General features: G+C 42.4%; 4 protein-coding genes across 9 annotated transcripts; 1 reads left to right on the top strand and 3 right to left on the bottom strand.

Annotated features, from left to right (window-relative positions):
* Positions 1-152: 152 nt before the first annotated feature.
* Positions 153-3,300, bottom strand: LOC103971431 (uncharacterized). Of its 5 annotated transcripts, none has more exons than XM_065173982.1 (7): positions 3,024-3,300; positions 2,815-2,870; positions 2,650-2,705; positions 2,468-2,575; positions 920-2,335; positions 607-664; positions 153-516 (listed from the first exon to the last, which is right to left on the bottom strand). In XM_065173982.1, exons 5-7 carry the CDS (start codon positions 2,223-2,225, stop codon positions 294-296), a joined length of 1,587 nt encoding a protein of 528 aa, XP_065030054.1. In that variant the 5' UTR covers positions 2,226-2,335; positions 2,468-2,575; positions 2,650-2,705; positions 2,815-2,870; positions 3,024-3,300; the 3' UTR covers positions 153-293. The 5 variants fall into 5 exon arrangements, with proteins under 5 accessions (XP_065030054.1, XP_018675707.2, XP_065030053.1 ...); XM_018820162.2 differs by having other exon boundaries at positions 2,650-2,683; XM_065173981.1 differs by having other exon boundaries at positions 2,473-2,575; positions 2,650-2,683.
* A 1,110-nt stretch (positions 3,301-4,410) lies between these two features.
* LOC135652743 (probable beta-D-xylosidase 2) lies at positions 4,411-7,424 on the bottom strand. Its single transcript, XM_065173947.1, has 7 exons — positions 6,936-7,424; positions 6,556-6,861; positions 6,300-6,469; positions 6,114-6,214; positions 5,680-6,030; positions 5,193-5,603; positions 4,411-5,121 (listed from the first exon to the last, which is right to left on the bottom strand). Exons 1-7 carry the CDS (start codon positions 7,392-7,394, stop codon positions 4,499-4,501), a joined length of 2,421 nt encoding a protein of 806 aa, XP_065030019.1. The 5' UTR covers positions 7,395-7,424; the 3' UTR covers positions 4,411-4,498.
* Positions 7,425-8,087: 663 nt separating this feature from the next.
* LOC103971432 (ubiquitin-ribosomal protein eS31 fusion protein) lies at positions 8,088-8,871 on the top strand. Its single transcript, XM_009385449.3, has one exon. It carries the CDS (start codon positions 8,144-8,146, stop codon positions 8,615-8,617), a length of 474 nt encoding a protein of 157 aa, XP_009383724.1. The 5' UTR covers positions 8,088-8,143; the 3' UTR covers positions 8,618-8,871.
* Positions 8,872-11,989: 3,118 nt separating this feature from the next.
* LOC103971434 (uncharacterized) lies at positions 11,990-17,603 on the bottom strand. Of its 2 annotated transcripts, XM_009385451.3 has the most exons (8): positions 16,861-17,574; positions 14,634-14,667; positions 14,198-14,425; positions 13,882-13,971; positions 12,909-12,974; positions 12,730-12,821; positions 12,553-12,600; positions 11,990-12,483 (listed from the first exon to the last, which is right to left on the bottom strand). In XM_009385451.3, exons 1-8 carry the CDS (start codon positions 17,502-17,504, stop codon positions 12,378-12,380), a joined length of 1,308 nt encoding a protein of 435 aa, XP_009383726.3. In that variant the 5' UTR covers positions 17,505-17,574; the 3' UTR covers positions 11,990-12,377. The 2 variants fall into 2 exon arrangements, with proteins under 2 accessions (XP_009383726.3, XP_065030944.1); XM_065174872.1 differs by lacking the exons at positions 11,990-12,483; positions 12,553-12,600; positions 12,909-12,974 and having other exon boundaries at positions 12,737-12,853; positions 16,861-17,603.
* Between the last annotated feature and the right edge of the window lie 839 nt (positions 17,604-18,442).

Below are 18,442 nucleotides of genomic sequence, written 5' to 3'. Positions count from 1 at the left end.
GTCTCTCCCATTCGGTGATCAGAGAGATAATGCAATACATTAAACTTGGATTTGAAACTGTAGGTTCCATGCCAGGCTCCACCACTGCAATTCCTTACCATTTTGAGATTGGACATGTTCTCCAGCCTTACTTGGAAGTGAAATGCTATACAGAATCCAAACAAATCAACAAGTACTATTTTTTAGTCATAATGAACTACTCAGTTCCTATCCACAATGAACTTCCTAACTGATCTCTACTCGTCGATCAGACATATGCATACAGCAGCTACTGAAGGGCTGAAACTAGAAATCTACACGATGGTGTGACTGATACAGGTTACCGTAAGCAAAACCAGTAAGAAGGTCCAAGTAACAGTTAGACAGAGTGCATTGCTGACAGTGCCTGTTGGGTTGTTTGAACCAAATACAGAATTGGAGCCGGCGGGGTTGTTCGCATTCAGCACAGATGAACCTGAACCTGAACCTGGGGTTGAACCTGAGCTGCTGGATGCAGGATTGTAACTAGGAATAGAACTGCACATTAAATGAAGATGCATCGATCATGGTGAGCCAGGATACGTAACTCTAAAGACGAAGAACATAATCTAAAAGTTGAGGTTATACCTTGATGACGATGATGATGATGATGATGATGATGATGGATAAATGCAAGTTGCTGAGCCTGCCAAGATATTTATACGACTGCATTAGTGTGATATTCTAAGATTATTACTGATTAAAAATGGCTACCTATATTCCATCATTTGTTAGCCACTTCCATAAGAAATAAGGTTGGCTGATCTTTCTATCAATTTACACTACTTTAATTACCTTAAACCAGTAATTACTGTTCTGTCAAGTTAGCTGACCTTTTACATGTCATAGTTTTTCAACTACATCTCAATGATACTATAATGAAATCAAAAATAAATCTTACTTGGATTAACAGTGACCAGCATGGCTGCTCCTCCAAAATCACAGCTTGTTCCCACAGGATTCTTCTGATAGTAGCTGTTAAAGGCATATGAAGCATGAGCCTGAAGGCTATCTGGATTGAAGCAGCTTCCTGTTGACTGAATTGCTGTGCAGTCCGCACCTCCAATTCCACAAGCATAATCCAGTGCAAGCTGGAGTGCGGCATCCATGGTTCCGGTCTTGGCTACACACCATGTCTGCCCTGTAACTGCTGGTGTGATGGGGACTGTGCTTGGCACAGTGACTGGTGGTGTTATAGAAGGTGTAGTCACCGGTGGTGTAAATGGATAGGTACTTACAGGGTTGGTCATAGGAGGGTTCATAGGGTATGTTACTGGTGTTGTAGTAGGATTTGTCACAGGCACTACCGGTGTCGTTGCTGGAGTTAGGAAAGGATTTGTTGCAGGGACTGTGATTGGTGTGCTTACTGGATTCATAGGTGGAATGGTGACCGGTGACATGGTTGGATTTGTGGGGAAAACTGTGATCGGATTGGTGGAAGGTACAGTGACTACTGCAGGTGTTGGGTTTGTGGAAGGGATTGTAATCGGTGATGTGAAAGGATTTGTTATGGGATTTAAGGTATCATGGAGTGTCACTTTGGGTGCAGTGACAAGTTCTCGGCCATGGTTCAGGAGTTCTCTATGCAAGGGGGGGAACAGTTGCTCTTGCCAATCTAATGTCTTCTGTCCATGTTGCCTAAGATGCGATATGCCAATGAATAGTCCGACAATCCTTCTTCGCACAGAATCATTCTTGAAGATCTTCATCACTGTATCAAAAAATTTACCTATTTCAACTTCACTAGGGGTTACAGAGCTTCTCACAATTAGAATGATAGGGACATCAAGGTAAGCCAAATCGGTGCAAGCAGAGAAAGCCCTCTCGATAGTCGATTGAACAAAGTCCTCTCCTGAGCTCTGCTCTCCATCTACGAGAGCTTCTACTACTATAGGAGACTCCAAATTCTTCAAAATATGCATCAGCCTGTGAAGGGTCTTAGGATGTGTCCTGTGCAAGGTCTTGAGGTTTGAGAGGGAGAACATGACTGAGATCCTCATACTACTCTCAACACCAAAGGTCTTGCGAGAAGCATTGATTGAGGCCAAGGTGGAAAGGAGTGAATGGTGTCCACTGATGCTTACCATAATGCTATCGATGTTCAGCTTTGGGAGAGCCCCTAAGATATGAGTTTTAAGCCATGAGCTTGCTGTGACTTTCAATTTGAGTAGTTTCTTCGCTTCGAATTGGTTTACACAAAGATGCATGGAGATGTAGTCTCCCTTGTTTGCCACAAGTATCTTAAACAGTGCCCCTTTGGTCGACCAAGGGGCAGTGCTCTCTTCCCTTGCATCATAGGAGAACCCCACCAAGGTTCCTGAAGGACAAGAACAGGGACAACGTATGGTTCATCAGGATCAAACATTTCTTCACAAATCAAAAGGAAAAAGAAGAACCAATCACTGACAAGGACAATGGTCTAAATAATGGAAATAGATGTGCATGTAACCTTACAAATGATGCCTTTCTTCCCCTTTCTAACCAGTCCACACACATATATTCTTGGGCCCATAAAGAATAAGAATCTGTTCGATGACAGTTGTTTTTCAGTGTTCATCTACACATGAAATTCTCACACACAGTCAGCTATGGCTAATGAGCAGCTTATGCAATCAATCTTAAAAATGGTACCTTTCTTCTCCTTCCAAACTGTCCACATATATTCCTGGATCCAAAAGGGGAATAATCTATGCAACATTAGTTAATTTTCAGTGTTAATCTGCACTTTAAACTCTCAGAGACTCTCAACTATGGCTAATGATGAGCCGCTTATGCTAGCAATCTTACAAATGGTACCTTTCTTCTCCTTCCTTACTAGGGCACACACATTCTTGCAACCAAGAGGGAAAAATCTGTATACCAATTAATATTTTTCAGTCTCATCTACACTTGAAATTGTTAGAGACTGTCAGCTATGGCTAATGAGCAGCTCAACTGGCTGCATATGATGCCTTGTACTAAAGCACTGGAATTTGAAGATGATGGAAGAGAGGAGGGGCACTGACCTGAAGAGCAAACAGTGTGGAGTCCAAGAAGGATGGTGAAGAAGCAGCTCTTAGCTAAAACACCTCCAGCCATTAGGGGATTTGGAAGAGCAGAATGATTCTTTTCTCTTTTTCTAGCTGATCTCTACAAGAAATGGGGTTGAAGAGGGCATTATGGAAAGGGAGATGAGGGAGGGCCAAACTGAGGTGGGGAGAGTGTTTTGTAGAGGAGGAGAAGGCTGGAGATGGAGGAAAAGAAAAGAAAGGGTGTCATAAAGCTTAAAGCATACACAGACCAAACCAGAGCAAAGGTGAAACCACTGGGAAAACCATAGCATATAATAACTCAAAAACCAGGATGTGACAAGAGTGGGGCAGGAAAAGAATGGTGACACTGTTCTCCACCTCCCAAGGAATCTATCAGATCTCTTTTTATTTCTCTGTCATTTCTTCTGCCCACTGGTACTCTTCTCTTGCTTTTCTTTTCTTTTTTTTCCTTTTTATGTCTTCCATTAAAAGAAGCCATGCAATATGGCTAATCACAATATTCTTTCAAGTACTTCTCACCATACATCATCGCAATTTTCTTATTTATTTGTGGGAGGTAACAATAGTTTGTTTTGTAAGTTGACTTTTAAACAATAAAAGGTCAATGTTCATAATTTTTACTCATATAAATAGAATGATATAAATCACAAATGAAAATTTTCATCATTGTACTAAGGCTTCTTTTGCCTTGTTATATTATTGTCCAAAGGAAGCATCCAATTTGGTGCTTCTTTCTTTCTTTCTTTTACAAACACTTTCTATGATGCAGTCAACAAGAAGTCAAAATTTTGTTCATCCAAAAGATGCTTGGATTGACTATTTCTTGTGCTCATGTCCTTTTGCTCACAAGCCGCTATTTATCTCCATCCATATCCATTTCACTTTAGAATGAGCTCATCAGATCCGCATTAGACAAAAATCTAACGAGTGCGATTTGGTTATGCATTAGCAATTGCGAAGAAGTATGCATAAACTTCTGAAAGATTTGCAGATAACACGACAAGAGGAAAAGGGCTGCGTCAGTGATAAGAACGAGGCAGTAAAGGTAACCCCTTTCCGCTCAGGGTGACGATGGACTGAAGTCTTTACGGAAAAGATGAGATCTATAGGGGAACAAAGGCATGCCATTTCTCCAGATGACGATGGATTGAAGCCTTTACAGAAAAAGATGACGAAGAATGAGAGATTTGATTCATATCAAATTCTGCATATAAACAAATTTCAGTTCAATTTTAGCTAGTTAAGATCCGTTTGCATTCTGCATTCTAAGCAGACAATAATCATTCTCGGTATTCGATCTGTTCAATTAAAGCACGCACAAAGGTAGAATAATCGAAGTCATCCCATTCAACAATAGGTTGATAATCCTCATAAGAGAAATCTAAATCTCTGAGCCTCCCATCAAACAAATCCAAACCACAATCTAATCAAACACGCTCAAATGTTAGCTAAAGCTGGAGCTCAATCTCGACCGGGAAGGAGACAGCTGAGTCACCATCTCCTACCACGATGGCATGCTCGCCGGAGTGCAGAACAACATATGCCGTCTTCTCCACCAAGTTCAACGCCTTGCAGGCATTTAGGCTAAACTTCACACTGCTCGTCTTCCCGGACTCGACATACACTCTCTGGAACGCCACCAGTTGCTTCAGTGGCGCGTCTGCAACTCCTTTCGGGGGCTTCGAGTAGACCAGCACGACATCGTCTCCGTCGACCTTGCCGACGTTGGTCACGTCCACCTCGAAGCTTATCTCTTCCTTGCACCCCAACGCGTCGACGCTTATCGATGGACAATGAGAATCCACTGTGGCATTAGCCTTGTCGGAGGGCAGCTTGCACAGGTGATGGTTGTCCACCTTGATGGGGAGGAAGATACCGGAATCGTTCTTCCTGCTGTAGCTAAACTGGGTGTAGCTCATTCCATGGCCGAATGGGTAGAGGGAAGTGCCATTAAAGAACTTGTAGGTTCTACCAGGGTAGCCCAACTGATCATTTGGTCGCAGTTGCATGGATGTCATGGGCAGTGCATCTACGTACTCATTCTTGTACCATGTCAATGGCAGTCTTCCTCCTGTAAAACCAAATTGCATGAAGCTTAAAATTGGATGAAGCTTGTCATGACACACACAGAGACAGAGATACCGGGATTGTGACGCCCAAATATCACATCAGCAATGGCTTGACCTCCTTCTTGACCAGGGTATCCAGCCCAGAGAATGGCGCCAATCTTGGGATTGTTCTGGGCAAAGGATACATCGACGCAGCCGCCCGCCATGATCACCAAAACGACAGGACCTGCAGAGGCCTCCGCCACTCGGTTGATGAGCTCAGTCTGGAAACCAGGGAGGAGGAGATCATTCCGATCCAGTTCCTCCCTCTCCACCTCGAGGCCCAACCCTGCGACTATGATGGTCGCCTTGGCCTTCTTTGCAGCTTCCACGGCAGGGCGGACGGAGCGGCTGCTTCGGCAGTGGACGTCACAGCCCTCATGGTAGTCCACTCTGACATCCTTGGCAATGGCATCCAATGGCGAGATGTATCGACACGGTATACCTGCAACGGTGAACCAGATCAAACACCTGCGATCTCGTTGACCGTGGTGGATGGCTAAAGTGTTTGATGAATTTACCTTCGTAGTTGCCGATCATGGCTTTGGTGGCTTTGGCATGAGGGCCAACCAAAACGACATCTTTGTGCTTCTTGGGGTCCAGAGGTAGTGTTAGATTGTTCTTCAGGAGGACGATGGCTTGCCTTGCGGCATCTGCAGCCAAATGGATGTGTTCTTTTGTGCAAATATCATTCAGTCCAAGGTTCTCATAAGCCTCTATGTTATCGAAAAATCCAGCCCTCATCAGGACCATGTAGAGGTTCTTCAGAGCATTGTCGATGTCGCTCTCCCTCACTTTGCCTTGAGCAACTGCCGACAAGGTGTAGTTCTCGTAGTAGTTCAGATTCCCAAGCCCACAATCCAAATCCAGTCCTACAATACAATAGCTTTTGTTCAGAGAACATATATTCTGTATATACATAGAGAGAAAGAGAGAGGGAGGGGTTTGAACTTGCCGGCTTTCATGGCTTGACCGACAGCATCCTCTGCAGTATCACCGAGCCATTTGAGTCGCTCATGCATCACCTCAACTGAGTCACAGTCGGAGACAATGTAGCTGAAGAGTTTCAGGGATATATAGAGATACATTAGATTCACTCGAGAAGGCAACAAAAACAAGTATCTATCTTATTCGTTCTTACCCATGAAGTTGCCAATCATTTCTTAATGTCTGAGAAAGGAGCTTGGCATCTGCACATGCTGGAACGCCATTAACGCGATTGTAGGAACACATGATGCTGCTCGCATCACCTTCCTTGACGCACATCTCAAATGGCCGAACGAACGTCTCCACCATGTCTTGTTCAGTCACCTTAAACAGGTGAGATCATTAGAACCAGACATCACAGAGATCACTCAGAACGTTGCTAATCTAGTGCAAGATGATAGATACCCTACCCTGGCATCGAAGTGGAGGCGAGAGACACCAAACCAGTTGTCGAGATCATAGGCAGCGTAGTGCTTGCAGCATGTGGAAACCTTCAAAGGCCTCGAGTCCAAGTCCTGTACGTTCTCAGTCCCCTCGACATCCTGCATGCCCCTCACGAAATTTACAGCGTAGCGGCCGACGACAAAAGGATCCTCTCCGGGTGTCTCCAGAACTCTTCCCCACCGTGGATCTCTTACGACGTTTACGTTTGGGCTCCAAAAGTTCAGCCCGGTATGGCCTAAGTTGTACATGGCTCTTCCTTCTGTGGAAACAGCCTGCAACCAATGAAATCGATCTTAGCGGCGATGGTGCAGAAGTAGAGCATGCAAAAGGTGAGATGCACAGCTACCTGTCCGATCTTCTTCCACAGCGACTCGTTAAAGGATGCAGCGGCGAGGATGACGTTGGGAAAGCTGGTCGCTGCGGGAACCACATCGCCGAAGTAGGTAGCGTGGCCGGTGACGGCGATGCCATGAAGCGCTTCTGACCACCAGCCGTACTTGGGCAGCCCGATGCGGCCGACGCCCCGGGCCCGGTCTCCGAGCTGGAGTATCTTCTCGACCAGTGTCATCCTGCCAACGAGATCCTTTACCCTGGCATGGTAGGGAAGCGAGGAGTCGCAGTAGGCGAAGTCGTCCTTCCGCAGGCCTAGCGCCTCGAACCTCGCGGCGTCGCACACTTTGCTGTAGTTCTTGCCGCCGGTCTCGATCGCGCCGGGCTCGGAGGCATGCTGTGGTGTGGCGGCAGCCGCAGAAGCAAGGGTTGTGGAGAAATAAGGAGGGATGAGGACGAGGAAACCAGTTATCATGCACAGAAAGAAGGAAGAGAAGTGGTAGGAATCCATGTTGTGTCTTCTCGCGTGGTTAAAGAGGCTTATGAACGAGAAGATGGAGTATATGATGGCATCGGTTGGATGAGGGAGCGATAGCGCAGTTATGAAGACGACACGACACAGCTTGCTTGATGGAGATAAGATGCATGAGGTTAATTTGTTACCCAAGAAATTAGCCTATGGGGATTCTCATCTGTTATATCTTATACATTGGAAAGAGAAGATTAATTTCAATAATAATGATGATTAACGTATATCAATTGGTTATATATAGACAATAACTTTATTATATATCAATGCTCTACCGCCACTTATAAAGGGGATTAATGTAGATGTTAACTTAAACTCGTTCCAAACGAATGTCAAATATGGATTCTCATTTATCCTTCTTAACTAAGTATCCATGGAACATATTAATCATCTGCCTGTGTTGTTTGGCAGCGACTCCTCGAAGCGGTGGGTCATCATATTACGCGTAGCTATTGAACCCCGTTCGGACCGAACCAGAAACCGAACCGGACCATTTTATGCCGACACCGTGGCAAGATGCGGGAGCGTGATTAGGCGGACGAGTCTAAGCGGGAATCTTTCTGCGAAACAGGACACCGCTTCGACGCCTAGTCCCTATAAATATCGTCTCTCACGACGAAGCCGACCACGACCCTCGTCGCCGCCTCTCTCGAGACGGAACCCTAACCCTAGTTAGCAGCGGGGCCGCCGTGAGTATGCAGATCTTCGTGAAGACTTTGACGGGGAAGACGATCACCCTTGAGGTGGAGTCGTCGGACACGATCGACAACGTGAAGGCGAAGATCCAGGACAAGGAGGGCATCCCGCCGGACCAGCAGCGCCTCATCTTCGCCGGGAAGCAGCTGGAGGACGGCCGCACCCTCGCCGACTATAACATCCAGAAGGAGTCTACCCTCCACCTGGTGCTCCGCCTCCGCGGCGGCGCCAAGAAGCGCAAGAAGAAGACCTACACCAAGCCCAAGAAGATCAAGCACAAGAAAAAGAAGGTCAAGCTCGCCGTCCTCCAGTTCTACAAGGTCGACGACGCCACCGGCAAGGTCAGCCGCCTCCGCAAGGAGTGCCCCAACGCCGAGTGTGGCGCGGGCACATTCATGGCCAACCACTTCGACCGCCACTACTGCGGCAAGTGCGGCCTCACATATGTCTACACTAAGGCCCAAGCCGACTGATTAGTATCTCCAAAGAAGATCCTTCCTATTGCCGCGGATGATGAAGATGGTGAGATCTTCGAAACTTGGATGTTTAGATGGATAAATGCTAGTAAAAATGTCTCTTTTTTGGGATGAAGAATTTAGTATCACATATTGGTTTTGTGCAGTGTTTTGACATTGGTTTCCGCTCATTTCCTGGCCTCAATCTTTCATAATATTTTGTTATAGCTGGGACATAGGTAACTAAGAAAAATTTGATCTTTGAATTCGAATCGGGCATTGTTTGTGTTCTGGTGGATTACTCGAATAGGCAACCACAAATCGTTTTGCTATTAGCATCGACGGTTTGCTTATGAAGGTCACTGCTATTTGGATATGGCAATTCTTTTTCAGATGGCCTTAAAATCATTAACACAATACACTAGAGCCTAGAATATGTTTTCCAGAGTGCTGCTCGAGGAAAATTAGCAGTGTATCTTTCTTTTTGCCATTTCTGTATTCCGATTGGAGGTGTCAAAAGGAAATACAAGATTTGTTTAGCTGAACAGAATCTTCAAGCATTGATTAACCAACCAAGAATGCATTGCTCACTGAAAACTTGAGATGCCTTGCAATTTCGAGGGTGAGATTCAGTAACTTTTTGTGTTACTTCTACATACTATATATAATGGAACTTTTCAGTTAGTTCTACACTTCCATGGCTCAGTGCTGTATGTCTCTCTCTGTCGGACTTTTATAAAGTTCCCAATCTTTTATGTGGTATTTGTTGTTTGTGCCTGTGACTAAGAACATGTTTTGCTTTAGGTTTTCTCTTTTACCAGTTGTGGTGAATATGGTAGGAAAAATGCCAACTTTTGGGAGGTTGTCTCTTTTACAGAGTTAAGGTTTTTGATGTTAACTAGTTGTGATAAATTATCTAAGTTTTTACAGATTTTAACTATCTGATATATATATTTTTTAATGTTTTGTTGTCGTTGTTTTCTTTGTTTGAAAAACACTAGTCATTTTCTTGTTTGTGTTTTTTTGTCGTTTTCTTTGTTTGAAGAACATTAGTCATATTCTTGTCATGGTGTTTGAAGTCACGGGCATTATTAGGTCTTATTTCCGTGGTTGGGCGCCCAAGATGGTTCAACAAGTTGGATGGTTGGATCAGGTGAGTGATAGAGTCAGATCGAATCCGAATTCTTTAGACTTACAGAGTGTGATGCGGGCTAATTATAGATTATATACTTTATAATTAGACCTCCTTGGCATAAAAATAATATTAAAATTTATATTGAAATTTTTATAGTTGTGTAAGTAAAATATCTACGTCCATTTATCTTAACATTGTTGATGAAAACATAAAAATAATAAGTAAAAAGATAATTTTAATCATTATCATTGGTGGTGGCGGATGACAACGTCGTTGAGAGCCGCGGATGATTGTTATGGATGAGGAGATCGTTGATGAGAGGTGAGAGTCGCTCATTGTATCGATGTTAACACGATTGTCGACGTTTGACATCTGCATCGACACCGACATAGATGCAAAGCGACATCGATACAGATGTTGAGCGACCCTTTTGTCGCTTAGCAATTATGTCAATGCTAACGTAGTGAGTAACTCTTTCATTGCTCTGCATTTACGTTGGCGTTAACGTAGTTATGGAGCGCGCGAAAGGGTCATCGATGTAGATGTTAAGCAACCCTTTCGTCACTCGGTAACTGCATCGATGTTGACGTATATGCATAGCGGAGAAAAGGTCGTTCACTGCATTAGCATCGATGTAATTATTGAGCGACAAAAGGGCCACTCATAGACGCAGTTGTTGAGTGGCAAAAGGATTGCTCAGCATCTGCATCGGTGTCGACACAGATGTAAAGCAGTGTTGCTCTGCATCCGTGTCGGCACCGATGCATATGCCGAGTGGCCCTTTCATCGCTCGATAACTGTGTTAATGTCGACGTAGTGATGATCCTTTCATTGCTTGGCAATTGCATTGACGTCGACATAGTGAGTGGTCATTTCGTTGCTCAGTAACTACGTTGATGCCGACGTAGATGCAGAGCAATGAAAGGGTTGTCACTACGTCGACGTCGATGCATTTATCGAGTGACGAAAGGACCACTCACCGCATCGAGTGGCGCGATGTAAAGCGATGTCGCTCTACATTTATATTGATGTCGATGCAAATGTCGTGTGGCCCATCATCGCTCGACAACTATGTCGACATCGACGTAAATGTAGAATAGCGAAAGGATCACTCGTCACCAGTTGGTAGTTGCGTTGGTGTCGACGCAAATGTAATTCATCCACAATAGCCACCCACGGCCCCTAGCGGTATTGTCATTCGTCGTTACCACCAATTAAAACATTAAAATTACTTTTTAAACCCATTGTTTTTATATTTTTATCGGTGAAACCAACGATGTTATGATGAATGAATCTATATTTCACTTTCATAATTATAGGAATTTCAATATAAATTTTTAACAAGATGCTAAAAAGATTTAACTACACGGGATAATCCATAATTAACCTATACTTATAGATTTAACTACATACGATACTCCCTAATTAGCCTATGGTGTGGCACAAATACTGTTTTTTTTTTTCTAAAGAAAAATGTCTGATGAAATTTGAAGTCCTTAATCTTCTGTAAATGGATCTGATAAATATTATTTTTATTATATAAAAATATATTATTTCAGTATCAGAATGAAACTTAACGCTGCCCATCCACCTTTTGTTATTAAAAAAGGTCCAATTCATGATTTGGAAATTGTTTGTGTATGAACTTACAAATAGTAAAAGCATTATAATTTTCCAACTTCCCTTCCCAAATTAATGTTTAATATCCGGTGAATGGCAATTCTTTTTTTTCAAGATTCCAAGATGTATGAAAAAAGAGATTTAATTCATAATGACTCCTTAATATAAGATCCGAGGATGACTCATATATGCAAACTTATTTGTATCAGCCAAAAGAAAAAATTTGCTCATTATATCAGAATCGTAATAATCTAAATCATGCAAGGGGAGGATGAACTGTATGTATCGTCACCAATGCCCCCCTGCTTCAAGTGTCCTAATGATCAACACAAGATGATAAATCTGATAATTTTTGTTGTTAAACAGATAATTGGCTCCTTAATGTGTGTTTATACGGAAAAAACACAAACACACAATAAAAAATTTACAAGCTCATACATGTGTGGTTCAGGCAATCTCCAACACTTGAGATATTTAGGTTGACTTGGTTTTTCAGCTCTTTCAAAGGCCAACCAAGGTGAAAAAGAAGAAAAACACAGAAAACTAAGGTCAGCAAGCAACTGAGGAGCTCAATTCCAGACTCAAAAACATAAAACATGTTTCTCATGAACACAATCAGAAAACAATCCTGCATATGATTGGATAAACATTTTTCTTGCTCTTTTCCTATCATACTGGTCAAGATGAGCTGATCACAAGATAATCCATAGTAGCATTAAGCATCCAGCTCAACCAATAAAAGCATCAGGTGAAAGCTTTACAAAAAGTCAATGAACTAGTTATGAATGAGGAGCCTTTGATGTCACATGAGAATTTCCACATGCTCGTCATATCAGAGTATGAAAGTTCAGCCACAACAAGATAGCTTATATATACGGCGCTGTTAAAACTGCCCTAGTGCTGCTTCTCAAGTCTCAACAACATAGAAGCTGAGTGATCAAATAACTAATGGCATCATTATTAACATCTTCTTCAATCGATTACTCCAAGAAGAATCGGAATTTACATGTATAACTGTGAGTCTCAGGGCCTCGTATGAAAAATTTTTGGAAACAATGTGTTTTTGGCTGTCACAAGTAGACTATACACACCATAGCAAGGGACATGGAGCAATGCCAGGCAGAAGTACCTGCAAGTTGGTTTAGTCATCACAATAGTTCTAATAGATGGAAGAAAACTGAAAAAATATAACACTAACCAAAGTGGAGCCCAAGGAGTTGAGAGCTCGAGAAAACGGTAGGGCCACCTGAAGAAACATTCACCATGATGAAATTATACAATGACTACAGATACATTAGAAATACCATCATTATTGATTATTTGTTGGCTTTATACTCTTATGTAATAAAACACATTCACAAAATAACAAGCTCACCATGAAAAACCACATGCATGCAGGATCCACTGAAAAATTACATAGATACAGCTCCAAAGGACAAAATATGCCATCCGGAACCACGGGAAAGGCTGGAAGAAGCATAAATCATTTTGTTTTAACTCTGAATACAGAAAGTTGGATTTACGTGATCAGCATCTTATGAGTATGCAACATACCAGACTGTTTAGAGCAGTATCGAGGAGAAGAAATACAAAGTTAAGGGAGTGCATGCACCCCATGAGCTGCCGAAGCGAGATAAACACAGAAAAGGTTAGCATTGAATAGCTTATAAAAAAGTCTGGGAATCAATGAAATCTTTCTAGAAACTGAAGAAACCAAATAATGGAAGAAAATGTATCATTGCATCCACCAATATAATAAAAGTAATTATCGTGGTATTTCAACTGCCTGTCCTTCACGAAACTCTTGCTTTATTTTCATTTTGTGCAATCCAATGATATTAGACTTGGCACAGCTTACAACATCGTTTGAGGAAGAAACACAATGCCTTGAGGCTTCATAAACTGACCACCGATTTACCTCCTCTTTGCTCTAGCTAGTAGCTACAATCAACTCCTATATTCAAACATGCCATACTTTGGGGTATTGATATTTGTTGATAACATACAGATAAATGGTCTTCATTGTGCATAATTATCAAAAAATATTTTTCTCAAGTTCTTTTTTTTTCTTTCACTTATTTATTCAAGTCTTATCCCACATTTTGTAGCTAACACCGAAAGCTAGAACCTGATTCTAACACCTAAATTCACTAAAAGGCTTTTCCCTTAGTACTACCCACATGTCACCGGTTTACTATCTACGAAGAGATTAATGTAAACATAAATAAGAGATTTGCGAGTGATATATCCCTTCGAACAGGCAATGATTGTGAACATAAAGATCGTGGCACTCGTCTGTATATGATGACACAAAATTTATTATCCATCACACTATTATCTCCGAGTACAAAAAGACTGATAACTAAAGAAATTGCTATAGCTACACATAAATAAAAAGCATGTAACTTTCAGTGAAAACTTATTTCTACATATTTCAAAAGCTACACAAAACTAATACATTTTAAAAAGAAACAAGACATGGAAGAAGATTTTCCTTGGAAATATTATACAAGTAGAGAGCACGCACCAAGTCTAGTTTGAAATGCTCAACCGAAAGAAATGGTACTAGAAGGCCCCAAAAGACAATGTCCGTCAATGCAACAGCACCTGCACTAGTCTGTTCAAGTGAATGGAAGAGCTTCACTAATAAAATTCAACAAGATTAAAAGTTATCAAATGTTTTTGTATATTGGCAAGGCATAAGAGAAAGAAGCAAACAAGTTCCTTCAAAATGAACACAAGAATATAATTTGTAAGAAAATAGGAAAATCATCAAAACAAGAGAAGACAGTGCTCTGGTTCCTTATGATACAAAGTGATAGTTTGAAGCTGGAGAAGCTCACCTGATAAGCAATTTGCATAAGGTAACCCCAAAATCCAAACTTTTGTTCCCTGTCATCATGCTCACAGAAGCTGTGTGATTTGCTAGCTTTTCTGTTTCTGTTAGTTCCAGTCAAAGTTGCATGTAAATCTTCTCCAAAATCTCTTTTAAAGAATGCATTTGCCTCATCATTTTCCTTGGCGTGCTTTGCATAAATCCAGCAACCATGAGCAGACATACAGGTAGCAATCTGTATGGAGGCAAGTTTTATAATAAATGAGTAAGTCACGAGATTAAATAAATTGTCAGAGATATCTGATCATGATGAGTTGTAAGTATCTGGGTATTCCAAGAAAGAGACTAACAAATAGGGGGGTTTTCACCAAACTTCTAGAGAAAAAAAAAAAAAGGAAAAACAAATGCTACAAAGATCACAAAAGTAGAGCATTGGAACATACCAGAAAATAAATGATCACTAATGAAAAGGTCCACCTGCAGATCAATCACAGAAACTACATACAGTCAGTGACTGATTTAGAGGACAAGCATATAAGATAGTTTTTTTCTGGTTCTCTGACAACACATAGATTTATTGACCATTTAAATGTAAATTCAAGGAGAAACTGAATGGCCCCTCTTCATATTTCACTTTCTCACTCCTTATAATGTAATTAATACATAAGTAAAACAGGTTATTTTAGCTTAACTGCAGCATTTATTAGGTATAGAAATAAGAACAAGTAATATTAAAAAGATATATCTATAGGTTCATAGAACAGAGAAAACAATAGAACCATTAGATCTATCTATACACCTGATTAGCTCATGACTAACAAGCTGAACCTAAAATAAACCAGAGGTAACCAAACAAGTTCATGTATCGAATACATAGTGGAATAAATTTATCTCAGGTCATAGTTGTTCAAGAACAAGTGTTTGCTGAATGCACATACAAGACTCCTTCGATGGATGCACTCAAGAACTAACAGACGAATCAATAGGTTTGCTGTGTCTTCTGTTCTCTGTCTATGGAACTTGAAGAAAATACCTTTTTCTTGATGGGGAGTCGGATTATGGACCCTGATCATCTAATTGCATGTGAAATAATTAATGTTTATATCAAGAAAGTAATAACTCGGCAATAAGAAAAGCCTCATCTATGGCTAGTTGAAAACCGAACTTGACCCATTAATATATCACCATCTTGATAACAGTGTTCTTGAAATACCATTGGACATGTAGAGCAGACTAACTAAGAAGAGGCATTTCCAACACAAGTAATCATGGTGATCTTCTATCAGAGATATTTTCCCCTAAGCTGCCGTATGACTAAGAACCTCCACCTAGGAATTCCATCTGCTGCTCCAGGATGATAGAACCTTTACCTTTCTAATTAATCCGAACATGTGTCTGAAACCACAGATTCGCTAAGAACTAAAACCTCCTATGTCCAATCCACTCTAGAATTCAGCAAGTAAAAACTAATCTTCGGAAATTTTATTCGAGCACACGAGATTACAAGGAAGTATACCAGGAGCGATCCGAACATTTCGATGCCAAGAATCCGTTTTGAAGCGCTAACCGAGTGTAGGACTAGAACGCGAAGGCGCCGTCGAGAAGAACCACCCAGCATTAGATCGAGAGGGCGAGAGCTCGGAGGCCGAGGAGCCAGAATGGGTTGTCCTTCTTCCAGCGCTAGTTTCACGGATCCGCGGATCAGAGGGGATCCAAGGCTCGAGATCAAGGCCGCTGACGCCCCGGCGGGGACGGCGACGGTCATGGCACAGGCCGGCGCTTGCCACCGCCAGCCAGCAACCGAACCCCACCGCCACTAGCGATGACAGGGGCGGTCCGAGTCGGCACAAAAAGGTGGGCCCCCTCTTGCGCTAATGTTTCTATTGGAAGACAAACGAACAGGCAAGCGAACCCGCCACGAAACCCTCCCACAGTCCGGGCTTTACTGCGGGCCCCGTCTCTTCTTGCCAATCATCTATCAACCCCGTTCAGGTACCCGCGGGCGAAAGGCTCAGGCAATCGCCATGGGATACATAGCGCTCGACAGTCAATAATCTATTCGTCGAGTTCGATATGATTACTTGCAACTATCATTTTCTTCGTCTTCTTCTTCTTCTTCGTCTTCTTCTTCTTTTTTCTGTATGTTATACCTAAAATTACCAGTGAGGCGGGCAATTGGAGAAATAACAATGAAAACGAACAACAAAGCTATTGCCTATTGGTCGAGAGAAGACGCGTGACTCAGCATCAATATCATCAAGTCTAATTTATGTTTCGCATCTACCTCCTCCCCCGCGTCCTCCTCTCTCGTCAATCATCCTCATCATCATCTATCAGCTACATCAGTCTTCATCAGCATTGAATGAAGGCGAAGGATTCGTAGGCGGCTGAAGAACACTCATCACAAGGCCACAGGGATCGACGAGATGCGTTCTGCAACTGATCACTGATGTTTCTTCGATGAAGTACTCCTACTGACCATTGTAACCTGAAGGCTTGGATTGTATCCTCAGCCAAGAAAGCTGAGCTGATCCAAGACTCTCTATTTCTATTAGTTACTGCGCTCAAGTTTGTTCTTCTTATAGATCTGCATGATAGCAGAACGAGCAAGTAATCTTGGAAAGCATGATGATGGATTGACAGAAGAATTGGAGGCTTACAGTTACCTACTCGGTATAATACAGCATGATGCTCCAATCATACGTCCGCAGGTCCCACAGGAGGACGCCGGCCATGGTGAGGGCAGCGACCAGCCTGAGCGCGAGGAGGCAGGCGGGATGCAGCGCGCGCCACCGACTCATCCATAGCTGCTCGCTGCGCACCGTGCTTGATGCCCTTTCGTCGCCGTCGCCGTTGGCCAACAGGCCGCCGTACTTGGCTCGGTCGGCCTCCTCGCCGTCCCCGCTTTTGCTGCGGTCTTCGCCGCGGAGGATCCCCCACAGGGAGACAAGGACAGCGCCGGCGAGCATGGCGAGGCAGAGGAGGTCGTACCAGTGGGTGAAGAAGGCCATGGACGGCCTTGGATGGAGAGGATACGGTGGCGCTCCCTCTCCCTTCCTCGCTGGCTCTCTCTGTCTTCTCAGCTCATCCCTGCGCGTTCCGAAGTCAAGCTTAAAGAGCTTGGGATAAGGCCGCGGCTTATTGTGGGAAGCCTGGTAGTTTGGACTGTGTGGTTGGCCTCGGAAACAATTGCTGAAGATGATTGGCTCATTTTGCTGTACACACCACCACGTGCTTTCCATTGCAATGACGACCGAGGAAGGAATTCGACGCACGAGTTGCTGTCGCGTACAATGACAGTCCATCTTGACCATAAACCATGAGCTTCTTCTTTTACATGCACGGATGATTGATTGATTGTGTGGTAAAAAGGACCAATTTTGAGCTTCTTCCATCCCATCAACTCATCATCTGAGCTGAGATCTGTTTGTTGGACAAAATTCCTGCACAGATTAAAGTTTGTAAAGAATTTGCTGACAAAATAAACCTGAAGAGCTGCAAGTTGAGTTAAAAGTGAAACAAAGAAGATTAAATCGCTGCAAGTTCTTCACAGTAACATTAAAATCTGTGTTTCTTCCAGATTTTGATATTGTTGTTCTTATTGAGCAAAAGGAAGGCTTGTTTCATTTAATGCGATTCAAGATGCGATTCAAGGTGAGACAGGGGATGATCAGATAGAAATATAAGAGAGAGAGAGAGAGAGAGAGAGAGCAGAAAAAATCCACTTAGCAGACCGGTCACAGAATTGTCAGCTTGTGAGAAAAAGTCCACAGCAAAACTGGTGGTGTAGGTAAACGCTGCACCAGGATTTTTCTTCGCAGCTTCTCCTGTTTTGTTTGGTCTATGTCTTCCCTTGTGAATTTTTAGCAAGAAAATTCCTCACATATTAGTGATTCTTTTAGCATCAATTATTCAAATTCGGAATAATCTTTAGTGATTCGAAAGTTCATGCATATAGTTTAAACATATAGTTCTATCACAATGTTTCCAAAGTCATGAACAAAATTGAACATACACTAAATATATGATCCAAAAGTTTAAACTATTAAGATCATGCATAAATTTTTTTAACATATAATGTCGGAATTGTTTTAGTAATATAAGGGGCGCATGAATATTTTCTAACATAATTATTAGAAAGAAAAATAACAAAGAGTTGGCCAATCAATCAACACAAAATGTTGTCTTTGGTGGCTTTCCATGATCATGATGCATAAAGACAGATCCATAACTCCACCTCTTGCTGGTGTCA

This window comes from Musa acuminata, chromosome BXJ3-11, assembly GCF_036884655.1.
Source record: "Musa acuminata AAA Group cultivar baxijiao chromosome BXJ3-11, Cavendish_Baxijiao_AAA, whole genome shotgun sequence".
NCBI lineage: Eukaryota > Viridiplantae > Streptophyta > Magnoliopsida > Zingiberales > Musaceae > Musa > Musa acuminata.
Note: the sequence above shows the minus strand (reverse complement) of the source record. Positions and strands in the feature narration are given on the sequence as shown.